The sequence below is a fragment of the Notolepis coatsorum genome, assembly GCF_963971535.1.
Source record: "Notolepis coatsorum genome assembly, chromosome: 19".
Taxonomy (NCBI): Eukaryota; Metazoa; Chordata; class Actinopteri; order Aulopiformes; family Paralepididae; genus Notolepis; species Notolepis coatsorum.
In genome coordinates, this window is record NC_140183.1 from 40,188,934 (window position 1) to 40,206,247 (window position 17,314).

The 17,314-nt window shown below is 42.7% G+C and overlaps 1 protein-coding gene across 2 annotated transcripts in view; it reads right to left on the minus strand.

Annotated features, from left to right (window-relative positions):
* Window positions 1–2,119: 2,119 nt before the first annotated feature.
* nr2f5 (nuclear receptor subfamily 2, group F, member 5) overlaps window positions 2,120–17,314 on the minus strand; it is a 37,284-nt gene continuing 22,089 nt past the window's right edge. For both annotated transcript variants that reach the window (XM_084336496.1, XM_084336495.1), the window contains exons 3-4: window positions 11,396–11,642; window positions 2,120–3,237 (exon numbers count right to left, since the gene is read on the minus strand). In XM_084336496.1, the coding sequence (XP_084192622.1) occupies window positions 2,918–3,237; window positions 11,396–11,642 (567 nt within the window). In that variant the 3' untranslated portion in view covers window positions 2,120–2,917. The remainder of the gene's footprint in view (window positions 3,238–11,395; window positions 11,643–17,314) is intronic.

Below are 17,314 nucleotides of genomic sequence, written 5' to 3' on the forward strand. Positions count from 1 at the left end.
GAGTTGGGATACATTGGTGTAATGACCAATAAATAATTGCATATTCTCAAGACCACGTCTCCTATATAAACCCTGTCGCTTGCTGTTGCAAAGGAGGCTTTTGCAGTTTGTTCCAACAATCCCAGCAGCAGCCCAGATGGGATTTGTAGAAGAAGCTACTAGAGGGTAAACAGCCATTCTGACGGTGAATGTGGTTATTTTTTTTGATAAACCAACGTTTAGGCTTCCTTTACGTCCTTAGTGCTGCTCCTGAGCAGAGCTCGGTGGATCCGACCCGGAGGCAAACGATACCGATCCAAAATAGAGGCTCATCGTGGTCTTGTCACTTATCTTCCATTCTCACTGGTCTTGTTTCTGTGATAATCCTGCCAAGGTATGGACATTGGATTCACAGCAACATATTGATGTCAATCATCTGGCTTTAAAATAAATCCACGTTTGAGGTTGAAAGAAATTAGTTAAATTAAATTAAATTAAATTAAATTAAATTAAAGAAAAAGTACTCATTTGTTTTCCAGTTTTCCAGACGAGGTTGGTTATGAATCATATGGATGATGACTCATTATAGAGTAGGAAGGAGGTTATTAACTACCGTATTGATCTCAAGGCATACTGACACACAAGACAACTTACTGTGAACAACAGATTTTTATTTCAATTAACGTTTCCATATTTCCAAACAAAAATAGAGGGGGAAAACAAAAAGAAAACTCTGATAGAAACAGAAATATTCTGTGAAGTCATTTCATCAACAGACAGTCCTGCTCTCTCTCCAAGGTCCCAGATGGCGTTTCTTACATACCAATACTTTTTGCTGATACTACATACCGATACTTGTTGCTGATACTACAGTGCCATGTTGGAAAACGTGAGACGATTTATCGGAAACAATCAAAATTGTTTGCTGGCTAACAACAACAACAACAACAACAACAACAACAACAAAAAAACACTTTAATATAATCTAACCTATGTCACAGTAGAAAGTCCACACGGACAGTATTGTAACATGAATTGAGGTTTCGGAGGTTAGTGATACATTTTTCCTACGGTATCCTGGCCTGTTCGAATGACACTGTGAGTTGTGGTGGCCTTTTACTACATGACAATATCATCAGGAGGACTTAACACCTGTCATAACAGGCAACGGCAGATTATGGCACAGTCATAAAATAAATGCTCAGTGACAAAATCCTTGTTCTAAGGCAAGTACAGCTATATTTTCCAAAAATGCTCCCTGGGTTCCAAAAATATCCACTATTCGGTCCAGAGCTATATCGTCCACGGTCATTATGTGAGGGACTGACAATCATTACTGGGAGGGGGGGGGGGGGGGGGGGGGCAGAAACGACAAAGTGAGAAAGTGTGTTGTGTCACTCCTATGACAGCATGATGTAGGACTTGTAAAGGGCCACTTGAATGTTTAAAAACAGTACAATACAAATGCCGCAAATTGCCAATGTGCAAGCCTGCCGACGTGTAGAGTCTGCCAAGAGAGTAGATGAGGAAGGATCCCCAGTACGGTGCTTTGGCGGGGTGGGTGGTGGACGTGTATGTTCTGGCTAGTTTTACAATGCAAGTGCCTATTTTAATTGTAGTTATTTTTATTTTTTTATTTTTTTCTATTTTATTTTTTACAAACTCCCACTCCCCCTGAGACCCAAATACAATAAGTCAAATTATAGACAAACCAAAAAAATAATAAAGAATTTCGCCACCAACACTACCACAAAAAAAAGAAAAGAAAAAAAAGAATTTCAAACAATATGCATTTTTCAGCTTTGGCACAGGCTGTTTGTTGAATGTACATTTGCCCTCTTGATGAGGCATGTTTGTCTGTTCGTCCCTATACTGATATTGGCATGTCTGTCTGTCTGTCTGTCTGTCTGTCTGTCTGTCTGTCTGTCTGTCTGTCTGTCTGTCTGTCTGTCTGTCTGTCTGTCTGTCTGTCTGTCTGTCTGTCTGTCTGTCTGTCTGTCTGTCTGTCTGTCTGTCTGTCTGTCTTTCTGTCTGTCTGTCTGTCTGTCTGTCTGTCTGTCTGTCTGTCTGTCCGTCCGTCCGTCCGTCTGTCCGTCCGTCCGTCCGTCCGTCCCTCCCGCCCTTCCCTGAACCTGAGCTTTTCCCATTGAACCCCAGTACACTATGGATGTCTATGAGTCATGGATATACTGTACATATGGACACAATCATGTTTTCTCTCCATATAGACAGTGCTAATACACACAATAAACATGTCCTCTGAAAAAGTCCAAAGAGATTTTGGCATTTGTTTAAAATTTTCTTTTTTTTAATGGCTTCTGGTTTTCTTCAAAGAAAAATTAAAAAAGGTAAATAAATGATGGGCCTCGACGTGTCGGTTAAACAGTTCTACCGGCGAAGCCCTTTCACCAACAATCGCCATTCTGGGATGCTTGGAAACAGCCCCTTTAGATGTAGGTACAGTACCGACCAGCAAGTGAATATTATGTCATTCGCTGCCCGTGTTTAAGGGGTTTGAGACTGACATCTTCCGTGAGTCCAACAGACCTGCTGGTGAACTGCACAATAACCCGTTCAACCACTCAGACTGTCTCAATGTCATATCTCAAACATGTGAGCGACCGCAGTGGGTCATCAAGTCCCTCCAACAGTACAGTCCCTGTGGAGAGGAGGCCAATGATTGGCTGGATTGGCTAACCAGGATGGTGGTAATAGGATGTGGTCAGCTAGTCATGTCTGTTGTTTTTTTGTCTGTGTGTGTTTTAAATTTATTTTGCGGAATGATGAGACAGATGCTTTTTTTCTGGGAGAGTCGAAGGACAGCTGTGACAAGGGGGGGGGGGCGAAGGGAAGGAGGTAAGGGGAGAAGGATGGATGTCAGACGGGTATTCAGCCTGAATTTCTCCCAGAGCTTCTCGCCTCTCTCTTCCTCCTGTCCTCAGGGCCCGTTCTCATTGTAGTGGAGGGAGATGGGCCGGTCCCGCTGCACGGTGGGCATGTAGGGCCAGTTGTAGCTGGAGCCGGACAGCAGCATGTCGCGTAGCAGCGTCTCGATGGGCGTCTTGCCGACCAGGCGCACGAAGAACAGCTGCTCGATGACCGGCGAGGAGACGATGCGCAGTGAGGGCAGGCGGAGGAGAAGGCGGCCGAAGCGGTTGGGCTGGCTTGGGTACTGGTTCCTCACATACTCCTCCAGGGCGCACTGGGACTTCTCCTGGATGCTCTCCACGTGGGCCACGTCCGACAGGCCCATGGCGTCTAAAGCAGAGGTGGGGAGGGGGGGGGGGGAGAAAGAAGCAGAGATGAGTTTATGGTTCAATGGTTTGTCTGAGACGGGGAGCTGAATTAGGTGGTACGGTATGGGGTCGTATCAAAGGTCGTATGATTCACCCAGTCCTCTGTACTCGGCTGAAGGCACACGAGATACAAAGGGAGTGGGATGGATGATGACTGATACATGCAGAACCCTTCAGTCAGAGTGATCTTGCATATGCTTTGGGGTAGTTGCAGCAGTTACACTCCTGTGTCCTCCTATCACCAGAGTGTTCCTCTCCCTCTCTCTTGGCTGGGGTTGTGTTCTTTCTTTCTTTCTTTCTTTCTTTCTTTCTTTCTTTTCTTTCTTTCTTTCTTTCTTTCTTTCTTTCTTTCTTTCTTTCTTTCTTTCTTTCTTTCTCCTCCTCACACCTCCCTCTCACCAGCCCCCGCCTGGCGTGAGCCTCACACGACCGGGAGAGTGCGTTACACTGTGTGTGATACTTTTCACACCCTTCGTGTGTAGGGATTTCATGGGGGGCGGGGGGGGGGGGGGGGGGGGGGGGGGACTTCACGAGGGTGGTCGGAGATGTGTGAACGCAAAACAAAGGCACATTTTACTGTAACCGTGCGGCATGCTGTACATTCAGTTAGAGCCCTGCTCCTCCCTGGCCATGTCCTCTGAATGAACCCTCATTTGGAAGGCATGGCTTTGCTTGGCGAGGGTCATTTCTCTCCCAAGTGCTTTCCTTCATTCTAAAGCGCAGGGCCAGAGGTTTTAACCCATCACCCTGCACGCTAGGACCCCTTTGTCATCTCACACTTTGATCTGCCCCCTGTGTAAACGCCACCCCGCTGAGTTTCAGTTCCAGGCAACAAAAGATTTAATTTGCCTCATATTTGTACGGGATGTTTAACCCCCTCCCTCCCCACCTCTACTATTCTCATTGCCCTAGATGGGGCATAACTGCCAGTTCGGGCCGTATTGTATTTTTCCTCCGCTAAGAGGGCAAGTGGCGTCCGCCATTTTGGGTCATGCGTGACAAGGCGTTGGCTGCGGTGAATAAGCAGGGACGTCCATGCGACTGAGCTCCCCTCGCGTGCCAAAGCGCCCTTCCACACCAGGCACCACCTCCCAATTGTTTGACCCCTGGGCACACAAACACACACACACACACACACACACACACACACACACACACACACACACACACACACACACACACACACACACACACACACAAAGGGGTCTGACCGAGCAGGGTGGCATGGCTGAAATGCCCACTCCCTGATGTGTGGTGATGGGACTGGGCTTCGTGGAGGGAGGGGGAGGGGTCTTGGAAGCCGGAGGTGAGAGGGACTCTTGGGGGGTTTGTCCGACCTTGTTAGCTGCGAGGTCTTGATGGGGGAAGGGGGGTCAGGTTTATTAAGGGGGCCTGTCTTACTGCGTGCATGTATGTGTGCGTCTGCGTACATTTCTGCCTGCATGTCACCAGATTTGCTTTAACATACGCGTCTGTGCACACATCTGTGTAACTAAATGTATTGTTTATAGGAGTCTATCTTTTCTAGTCTCTGTCCTTTTCGATGTGCGCACACGTCTACGTACATGGAGGCAGTGGGGGGGGGGGGGGGGGGGGATAAGAAATCACATGGGGATGCTCAGGGCTACAGGGGTTATGTAGGTCATGACCGGGGCTGTGGCGAATCCCCGTTCTCGCTGAAACCCACCATGCATAATTCAGCCGGAGCGGTGGGGGCAGGCCGGGGTGAGAGGGCTGGGCTCTGGGTTGGGTTTGGGGAACGGAGGAGGAGGAGGAGGAGGAGGAGGAGGAGGAGGAGGAGGAGGAGGAGGAGAAGGAGGAGGAGGAGGAGGAGGAGGAGGAATGAACAACTGGTTTCAATAATAGATGGGAGCATGAAGGAGAAGACAGTGATGAGAGAAATGAGAAGGAGAGGAGGAAGAGGGGAGCGTCACGCCGGAGCTCGGCACGCAGAGTGAACCTGACAAGCCGTGCGGAGGAGATGAGGTGGAATAGGTGTGATACAAACTATAGGGTGAGATACACCTCCTTCTCCACCCCCCCCCCCCCTCCTGGGTCACAAGACAAGGATCTCTCAATGAAGGAACCCACATCTCAGTGTTTTTGATCAATAAACCCTCAACGGGATCACAGTAAAATGGAATTTCCACAATTTACAAAATCGCCACGTTTTATAAATCTCTAAAATGATAACTTACGGACTTATTAATGAAAGATGTTTTATTCTTGAGACAAACTCTAAAGGAGACAACGTGAAACTCTCCTCAACCTGTAACTAACTAGTGATTGAGACAGCCAATGACAGAGTAAGTGGTTTGGAGAATTATCCTTATCCTAGACAAATGGCTGGAATGGAATTGAGGAAAGCAGATTATGGGCTGTGTACAGTATGCTGGTCACCAGGGCTGATTTGGGGGGGATCAGAGCTGCTACCCCCCCCCCAGTACAGAATACTGAGTGCATACTGTACCCTTGTAAAACTGACGGTTTTAAGGAAACCTGCCTAACCCTAACCCTTACCCCACTGGTAATAACACAACAACAACAGTCTATTAGGAATTCAGTTTCCAATGTCAGGTCAAAATAGTCAGTAAGCACAACAAGCTAGGAGTTGAGGTGCATCATGGTTGGGCATAAAGCTTACTGTAAGCTCAAGTCTGTAATGACACTGACGGGCTCAGCAAAACGGATTTCAGCTGTGCTCACTAACGGCCTATTATGAATAAGCGGTCAAACAGCGGTCAAATTCACAGAGGGTTAAAGACCATGACTGACTATAAGGAGAGCCTTAGTACTTGTGCTTACATATGGAGTCAATGAGACAATATCCAGCGCGAGGGGTCATGTGTCGGTCAAACTCGCTGGAGGTGAAAAGGCGAAGGACTAAGTACGGCCGACCTTAGCGTAGTGTGTGTGTGTGAATGATTGGTGAAGTTGAGGTCAATGTGAACTGGGGCTTACAACACTGCTTCTTCCGATTCAGATGGTAAGTAAATCAAGTGACGAGTCAAACTCATACATGGTGGCTATGAGGAGAGTTCTATAACCTACTCTTTAGGCCCACAGACATAAGTAAGGAAAAATACTTAATGAGGTTGCCGAAAAGTAACACACGATGCAGGGGGCAATAATTATTGACGTGAAGCTTCCATTATGCTTGGTAACACATGTCGATTCAGCCTGCCAGCCAGCCAATGAGATACTGTTATTTAGCTAAAGATATTATTATCATTAAAGATATTATTATAAGGGCACTTTCAGTTTGAAGTTAAAAGTGAAATTGTTACTTTTGTGGTAGTTTGTATTGGTTTGGTTATGTTTCCCATTTCCAATTTGCCAAAACGCAAGTCAGCCTTTCATTGGACATCATTTTGAATCCTGTAGCACGACCATAGCTAGTGTGGCTTTTTGAAATAAAATGATTCATTCACCACTACTGCAACAAGAGGTAGAAAATAAAGGCATTTCCACATAGTTTAGACTGTAGGTCACAAACACACGGTTTTCACATCGTAACATTTTTGAGTTTAAGCCAAAGCTTTACTAATGCAGCCTCTCCTCAACTGTTTTTCTCAATGCTATCCCTAGCATACAAAACACCGCTTTCATTGTGATTGTACACTGGCCCGCTTCTTTTCTCCTTCTATTTTAAGTACATTTTTTACTAAACTTTCTGTTCCCAGTTGCACAACTCTGCCATGACGTTTATCAAATGTCCACCTTATCTTTCTACCTCCAGTTGCACAACTCCGCCATGACGTTTATCAAAATGTCCACCTTATATTTCTGCCGCCAGTTGCACAACTCTGTGTCGTGTCAGATAAACCCAACTACATGTCACCCCTCTGAATTTCAAAACTTCCTATGGGATTTTCTTCAAGCTAGCAATACCTGAAGAGCGAGGACATCAGTGCTTAACTATAAGAAGAACCGCTTGTTTTAATACACCTCCATTGCTAATTTGAAAGGCAACGTGAAAACGCTGCCGTGCGCAAGCCATGCAAGTGTAGGCTGTGCCTGATAAGGAGAGTTCAAACTGTAGTCAAAGTCATTCAAAGGAAAACTGTGACTACAGGCATCTAATGCTGGAGCTGGAACTACCAACCCAGAGCCATGTAATTATCAAAATAAATGCATACGCCTCCAGCCATTTGGTATTAAAAGTTGTTTTCCCACTTCAGTATTGACCTGCATCCATGTGTGGTGTACAGCCTAATCCACGACATACAGATAGACAGTACTGCTACATCTATACATTTATGACATACCAGATTTGCAAATACAGTACTGTTTGTGATACAAAAAGTGTCCAGAAAAGAGTGTACCGTAAATCCTCAAATAGAGGAGGGACCTCCAATAAAGGAGGGGCCTCTTATAATGGATGGGGGTGTTGATGTATTTAGACAAACACAGGCCGGTCTCTAATATAAGGTAGCAAAAAAAGTATTTTTAAAATCTTTCGTGCCGTGATATAGAACTCTTGCCAATGGAAATCAAGTGCTGCCTCCCGCTACACTGACTACCGTACATTAACGTTTCCCTCTGGTTAGCTTTAGCGCTAGCTAACGTTGTCATAATATCTAACGTTAGATCTGTGGTGTCAGCTGGATGACGTTGACTTCGTTTGCAAACGTTAACGTTCGCTATCTATATGGCATTGGCAGACGAGGCTGGCGTTGTCCAGTTGACACATTACAGACCATGATGGCTATGATAACGTTAGTAGCTAAAGCTACTGCATGTCAACAAGTCGATTCGATTGAGGAAGTCGAGAAGGTACCACACGCTAAACCGTCCCCGGACCCCACAACCTAGCATAGATAGTTCCAACTTCAGTGTGTGAATTACGTTAATCCCACAATTACTCAACTGCACTCAATATTTAAATACCAATGCTAGTCTAAATAAATGTAGACAGACAATGTACATATTACAAAAAAAAAAAAAAAAAAAAAAAAAAAAAAATAATAATAATAATAATAATAATAATAATAATAATAATAATAATAATAATAATAATAATAATAATAATAATAATAATAATAATAATAATAATGCAATAAAAGTCTGAAAATGAAGGGATTATGCCCATGAGTGTAATTTTTTGAAATTAAGGCCTGCCTCTTATATAAGCCTCTCTCTTATAAAGGCCTGGGCCCTCATTCATCAACATTGCGTACGCACAGATATGTGCTTAACCCGTGCGTACGACCATTTCTAAGCAAAGTGTGGGATTTATCAATTTGAACCTGAACTTGACTTTGTGCGTATGTCTACGCACAGCCCAGAGCATGCGTAGCTGGCGCCCGTTGGTAGAATATATTATTACAACAAGGAAATAGCATCTGTGCATTAGTTTCAACACTGGCGTGTTCTGTATGAACCGTAATTCATTATAGTTCATTGTAAAATAGCAACAGTAGTGTAATTATGGTCAAAACCCTATAAATAGCATTTGGAATAATAGGTCTTTATCTCCGAATGAATGCAGCATGGTTTATATAGCGTTATCGGAATATACAGGGTGTACTGACTGACTCAAGCTCAACTCGTTATTATTTTGCGCACAGACCGCAGAAACACGGGAACGTTTTGATTATATTTAAAAGGCTTTACGTTAAACGAAACAAGTGGAATTTCGAAGCTGTAAGCAGAATACAAGTCATATGAACACCCACAATATAGTGTTCTTCCACCTTCCACCTTCCTACTGTATAAGAAAGAATAAAAAACGCATTGCAATGAGAACAGGGTGTATGTGTATTACAAAACCCTTGCAATAATGTGTCTTAAATTAATGAAAAGCATACATGCTCTGGACACAGAGCATATATCATGTGGGTGACATGACTTGTATTATGCTTACAGAATTCCACGTATTTAGTTTTACAATGTCAAAGCCTTTTAATATAAATCAAAACATTCCCGCATTTCTGCAATCTATGCGCAAAATAATAAGGAGTTGAGGTAGATACACACTCAGAACGTATTACATGCTGGTATACTGATAGAGTAAACTATTATATGAATATGAATATGATATGATATAAGGTATACACTGGTCCGTCGCATACACTGGTATGCGCAAGTTACTGTTGCATAATGTAGGCTATGGCTGCTATTATATGTAATTCATATAGGCTACCTAATAGTATATGATTTTTAGAGGCATCTATTTTGTTGTCGGTATTAGGCTAATACTGACAACAACAGGGGGGGACCCTGATGTAAACAAGACAAACGACTTTCTCTGGTCTGCATCCCCTTAACAATTGTGTGTATTGAGCCGTACTGTATTGTACCCATTCTGCAATCTGTTAAATAAAGTTTTCATTCATTCATTCATTCAAAATAGATGCCTCTAAAAATAATATTATAGCCAATCGAACACAACTAATAAAGGCATTCATATTACAGCACGGTTATAATGACACACACATGATGAATTGAAAATAGGGAACCCTGATGTAAACAAGATGAAAGTCTTTCTCTGGTCTGCATCCCCTTAACAATTGTATGTATTGAGCTGTACTGTACTGTACCCATTCTGCAATCTGTTAATAAACTTTTCAATCAATCAATCAAACCACCAACGCCAAACAGTGGTCAACGAACGGTCTTTATTAGTATTTTGAGCTGTCCAGGCAGAATTGCAGCAATGGTCTTAGGGAGCCGTTGATATCTGACATCACCGTGTACAAGTCAGCCTTTTATTTATCCCATAACACCGGTTGTGTCTTCTTGGTTCGACAGTGCCTCAGTGAACAAATGAAAGTGATAAATCCCGTTTTTTTTGTGCGTGCACACATTCTAAATTCTGTGCTTACGTATGAAAATAGAATACTTTCTAAGAAAAATTGATAAATGAGGGCCCTGGTGCTCTTTGCAGCTGAGGTAGATAGAAGACCCGTCCTATATTTGAGGATTTACGGTATATACATTTGACGTAGAAACTGTACATTGGAGGTGGTTGGGTAGGTGGGTTGGGGTTGGGTGGGTGGGTGGGGGGGACTGTACATCGGAGGTGGGGGGGGGGGGGTGGGTAGGGGGGGGGGACACTGTACACTGTACATTGGAATACTGACAAAGCCATACTTGGTAATTTACTGTACAACTGGGTTAGGACATTTGTAGGGGCCAGTTTCGAATTGCAGTCTCCCGTAGGTGTTCTTTGGGAGTGTTTTTGAAAGTGGGTAGGGATTCACATTCCTTTACAGCTTTGGGTAGGGCGTTCCACATTGATGTGGCATAATTGCGAACCGTGTTTAGTCCCTTGTTTGAGCCGAATCTGGGTTTAACATGATTTGTGGAGCTCCCTCTGGTGTTGTGATCGTGGTATTCACTGGCCTTTGGGAAGTATTTTGACATGTACATGGGTACCTTGGTCGTGTAGTGTATCTTGTAGACCAGGCCCATTGCAAGTTGCTGTACTCTGTCGTCTACTCTAAGCCATGCTAGGTTGTCAAAGTGTGCAGGGGTGAGGTGGGTTCTAGGAGTCAGGTCAAGCAGTAGTCTGACTAGTTTGTTTTGAGATGTTTGTAATTTGGTTTTTAGTGCCTTTGAGGTGCTTTGGTACCATGAGGTGCAAGCATAGTCATAGTACCCTTGAATGAGTGCTCCTGCCAGAGTCTTCAGGGTATTCTTGTTTACCAGAGAGGAGATCCGGTACAAGAATCTAGTTCGTTGGTTGACTTTTTTTATTACATTGGATGCCATTTTGTCACAGGAAAGATGGTAGTGAAAGGGTTAACATTCTGTAGTGTGGTAGTGAAAGCGCTAACCCTTTGTAGTGCGATAGTGAAAGGGTTGACCTTCTGTAGTGTGGTAGTGAAAGTGTTAACCCTTTGTAGTGATCTAGTGAAAAGGTTAACCATTTGTAGTGTGGTAGTGAAAGGGTTAACCATTTGTTGCGTGGTAGTGAAAGCGTTAACTATTTGTAGTGTGGTAGTGAAAGGGTTACCCATTTGTTGCGTGGTAGTGAAAGGGTTAACCATTTGTAGTGTGGTAGTGAAAGTGTTAACTATTTGTAGTGTGGTAGTGAAAGGGTTAACCACTTGTTGCGTGGTAGTGAAAGGGTTAACCATTTGTTGCGTGGTAGTGAAAGGGTTAAATGAGCTCACCGGACGTGAAGAGGACGATGGACTTGAGGCAGGAGTACTCAGCCGTGTCCACCTGCAAGGCCTTCAGCTTCTCCACCTGCTCCTGGAACACCCGGATGTGGTCCATGAAGGCCACCACGCGCTCCGCCGACATGGGCGAGGCGTGCAGGCCGGCGGCCGCCAGCAGGGGCGCCACGTGGAGCGGCATGGAGCACTGGGCGGCGTTCAAGACAAACAGCTCACTCCATGACATGCGTAGCAGCGCCACCTGGGGCACAGAAGGAATAGGGACAGTGGTTATTTATGGTAGAGAACATCACGGAAGAAGATGATAGAAAGATGGAATTCATGTTTACCTAAAGTGGTGACTGAGTCTGCTTATAGGAAATACTACAGGAATATGATACTTGAACACCACAGATATCACAAATTCTTTTATGGAAAGGAGACATCGAGAGGCTTCGTATCTGAGTTTTATCGTCACTTACTTACGTCCTCATATGAGGTCCTTCCTCTAGACTTAGTCTGGAGGAAGGATATACCAAACTTGGAAGTAGATTTTATTGGGATGAAGTTTGGGCAAACGTACGGCTTTCATCACACAACCCGGATCATCAACAGATTAATCTTAATTTTATTCATAGGACTTACTTAACTCCTAGACATTTGTACCTAATGGGGCTTAAACAAGACTCTCGATGCTCCTTATGTTTAAACGGTGATATTGGTACATTTATGCATATGTATTGGGAATGCCCTCCGGTTAAGACATTCTGGGAAGAAGTAACCACGCAATTATCAGAATTTTTATTTCTGACCATACCTGTACTGCCTTCTGTATTGATGTTGAATGATGTTTCTCAGTTAGCAGCCTCTATACAGGTAAAGAGACTAATTTTGTCCGGTCTTACGGCTGCTAAAAAGCTGATAGCATCACGCTGGATTCAACCGGATAAAATGTGCCGGAAGGTATGGGTTCTTACCTATCTCGATGTGATTTATCTAGAGATATCTACCGCAAGAATTTTAGGTGTTAGTGAAGCCAGCATAGCAATCTGGTTAGAGGTGGTGGAGAGGATAAAGGTTAGCATATGAATTTGTAATTCCTGGTGTTAAACGGAATAATGGATGGATTGTCCAAGAGGGGGTCCTGAGGGGGGGGGGAGAGCGAGCAAGAGCATAGGTATTGTATTGCATTTATTATGGGTAAATCTTTCAATCTACATTTATTTTGATTTAAGTACTGGACTGTCATTATTGTTATTATTGTGTCAATCATAGTCCTGTGATTTATTGTGGATTTCCATTGTTTATGTATTGTGTGTCTGGTTTTATGTAAAAAAAAAAAGGGGAAAATAAAAAACATTTGTTAAAAAAAAAAAAAGGAATATGATACTTTGACATATACTTGAGGAGACCTGTCTGATACTGTTATATTTGACATTGTTGACCTAAAGCATGACATACAGGGTGTGCTTCACCAAAGGAGTACGTTTAGACAACTGCTCTGCACCAGCACATTATTTACACTAACACAGTACACTAACACAGTACACTAACAGAGTACACTAACACAGTACACTAAGCAGTACACTAACACAGTACACTAAGCGGTACACTAACACAGTACACTAAGCGGTACACTAACACAGTACACTAACACAGTACACTAAGCAGTACACTAACACAGTACACTAACACAGTACACTAACACAGTACACTAACACAGTACACTAAGCAGTACACTAACACAGTACACTAACACAGTACACTAACACAGTACACTAACACAGTACACTAACACAGTACACTAACACAGTACACTAACACAGTGCATTAAGCAGTACACTAACACAGTACACTAACACAGTACACTAACACAGTACACTAACACTGTGCACTAAGCACTACACTAACACAGTACACTAAGCAGTACACTAACACAGTACACTAACACTGTGCACTAAGCACTACACTAACACAGTACACTAAGCAGTACACTAACACAGTACACTAAGCAGTACACTAACACAGTACACTAACACAGTACACTAACACAGTACACTAACACAGTACACTAAGCAGTACACTAACACAGTACACTAACACAGTACACTAACACAGTACACTTACACAGTACACTAACGCAGTACACTAAGCAGTAAACTAACACAGTACACTAACACAGTACACTAAGCAGTACACTAACACAGTACACTAACACAGTACACTAACACAGTACACTAACACAGTACACTAACGCAGTACACTAAGCAGTACACTAACACAGTACACTAACACAGTACACTAAGCAGTACACTAACACAGTACACTAAGCAGTACACTAAGCAGTACACTAACACAGTACACTAACACAGTACACTAACACAGTACACTAACACAGTACACTAACACAGTACACTAACACAGTACACTATTCAGTACACTAACACAGTACACTAAGCAGTACACTAAGCAGTACACTAAGCAGTACACTAACACAGTACACTAACACAGTACACTAAGCAGTACACTAACACAGTACACTAACACAGTACACTAAGCAGTACACGAACACAGTACACTAACACAGTATACTAAGCAGTAAACTAACACAGTACACTAACACAGTACACTAACACAGTACACTAACACAGTACACTAAGCAGTACACTAACACAGTACACTAACACAGTACACTAACACAGTACACTAAGCAGTACACTAAGCAGTACACTAACACAGTACACTAACACAGTACACTAAGCAGTACACTAAGCAGTACACTAAGCAGTACACTAAAACAGTACACTAACACAGTACACTAAGAAGTACACTAACACAGTACACTAACACAGTACACTAACACAGTACACTAAGCAGTACACTAACACAGTACACTAACACAGTACACTAACACAGTACACTAACACAGTACACTATGCAGTACACTAACACAGTACACTAAGCAGTACACTAAGCAGTACACTACCACAGTACACTAACACAGTACACTAAGCAGTACACTAAGCAGTACACTAACACAGTACACTAAGCAGTACACTAACACAGTACACTAACACAGTACACTAACATAGTACACTAACATAGTACACTAAGCAGTGCACTAAGCAGTACACTAACACAGTACACTAACACAGTACACTAACATAGTACACTAAGCAGTGCACTAAGCAGTACACTAACACAGTACACTAACACAGTACACTAACACAGTACACTAAGCAGTACACTAACGTAGTACACTAACACAGTACACTAACACAGTACACTAACACAGTACACTAACACAGTACACTATGCAGTACACTAAGCAGTACACTAACACAGTACACTAACACAGTACACTAAGCAGTACACTAACACAGTACACTAACACAGTACACTAACACAGTACACTAAGCAGTACACTAACACAGTACACTAAGCAGTACACTAACACAGTACACTAACACAGTACACTAACACAGTACACTAACACAGTACACTAAGCAGTACACTAACACAGTACACTAACACAGTACACTAACACAGTACACTAACACAGTACACTAAGCAGTACACTAACACAGTACACTAACACAGTACACTAACACAGTACACTAACACAGTACACTAACACAGTACACTAAGCAGTACACTAACACAGTACACTAAGCAGTACACTAAGCAGTACACTAACACAGTACACTAACACAGTACACTAAGCAGTACACTAACACAGTACACTAAGCAGTACACTAACACAGTACACTAACACAGTACACTAAGCAGTACACTAACACAGTACACTAAGCAGTACACTAAGCAGTACACTAACACAGTACACTAACACAGTACACTAAGCAGTACACTAAGCAGTACACTAACACAGTACACTAAGCAGTACACTAACACAGTACACTAACACAGTACACAAACACAGTACACTAACACAGTACACTAACACAGTACACTAACACAGTACACTAAGCAGTACACTAACACAGTACACAAACACAGTACACTAACACAGTACACTAACACAGTACACTAACACAGTACACTAAGCAGTACACTAACACAGTACAGTAACACAGTACACTAACACAGTACACTAAGCAGTACACTAACACAGTACACTAACACAGTACACTAAGCAGTACACTAACACAGTACACTAACACAGTTCACTAACACAGTACACTAAGCAGTACACTAACACAGTACACTAACACAGTACACTAACACAGTACACTAAGCAGTACACTAACACAGTACACTAACACAGTACACTAACACAGTACACTAAGCAGTACACTAAGCAGTACACTAACACAGTACACTAAGCAGTACACTAACACAGTACACTAACACAGTACACAAACACAGTACACTAACACAGTACACTAACACAGTACACTAACACAGTACACTAAGCAGTACACTAACACAGTACACAAACACAGTACACTAACACAGTACACTAACACAGTACACTAACACAGTACACTAAGCAGTACACTAACACAGTACAGTAACACAGTACACTAACACAGTACACTAAGCAGTACACTAACACAGTACACTAACACAGTACACTAAGCAGTACACTAACACAGTACACTAACACAGTTCACTAACACAGTACACTAAGCAGTACACTAACACAGTACACTAACACAGTACACTAACACAGTACACTAAGCAGTACACTAACACAGTACACTAACACAGTACACTAACACAGTACACTAAGCAGTACACTAAGCAGTACACTAACACAGTACACTAAACAGTACACTAACACAGTACACTAAGCAGTACACTAACACAGTACACTAACACAGTACACTAAGCAGTACACTAACACAGTACACTAACACAGTACACTAACACAGAACACTATGCAGTACACTAACACAGTACACTATGCAGTACACTAACACAGTACACTAACACAGTACACTAACACAGTACACTAACACAGTACACTAAGCAGTACACTAACAGAGTACACTAACACAGTACACTAACACAGTACACTAAGCAGTACACTAACACAGTACACTAACACAGTACACTAACACAGTACACTAACACAGTACACTAACGCAGTACACTAACACAGTACACTAACACAGTACCCTAACACAGTACACTAACACAGTACACTAAGCAGTACACTAACACAGTACACTAAGCAGTGCACTAAGCAGTACACTAACACAGTACACTAACACAGTACACTAACACAGTACACTAACACAGTACACTAAGCAGTACACTAACACAGTACACTAAGCAGTGCACTAAGCAGTACACTAACACAGTACACTAAGCAGTACACTAACACAGTACACTAACACAGTACACTAACACAGTACACTAACGCAGTACACTAACACAGTACACTAACACAGTACACTAACACAGTACACTAACACAGTACACTAACACAGTACACTAAGCAGTACACTAACACAGTACACTAACACAGTACACTAACACAGTACACTAACACAGTACACTAACACAGTACACTAACGCAGTACACTAACACAGTACACTAACACAGTACACTAACACAGTACACTAACACAGTACACTAAGCAGTACACTAACACAGTACACTAACACAGTACACTAACACAGTACACTAACACAGTACACTAACACAGTACACTAAGCAGTACACTAACACAGTACACTAACACAGTACACTAAGCAGTACACTAATACAGTACACTAACACAGTACACTAACACAGTACACTAACACAGTACACTAACAGTACACTAAGCAGTACACTAACACAGTACACTAACACAGTACACTAACACAGTACACTAAGCAGTACACTAACACAGTACACTAACCAATACACTAACAGAGTACACTAACACAGTACACTAACACAGTACACTAAGCAGTACACTA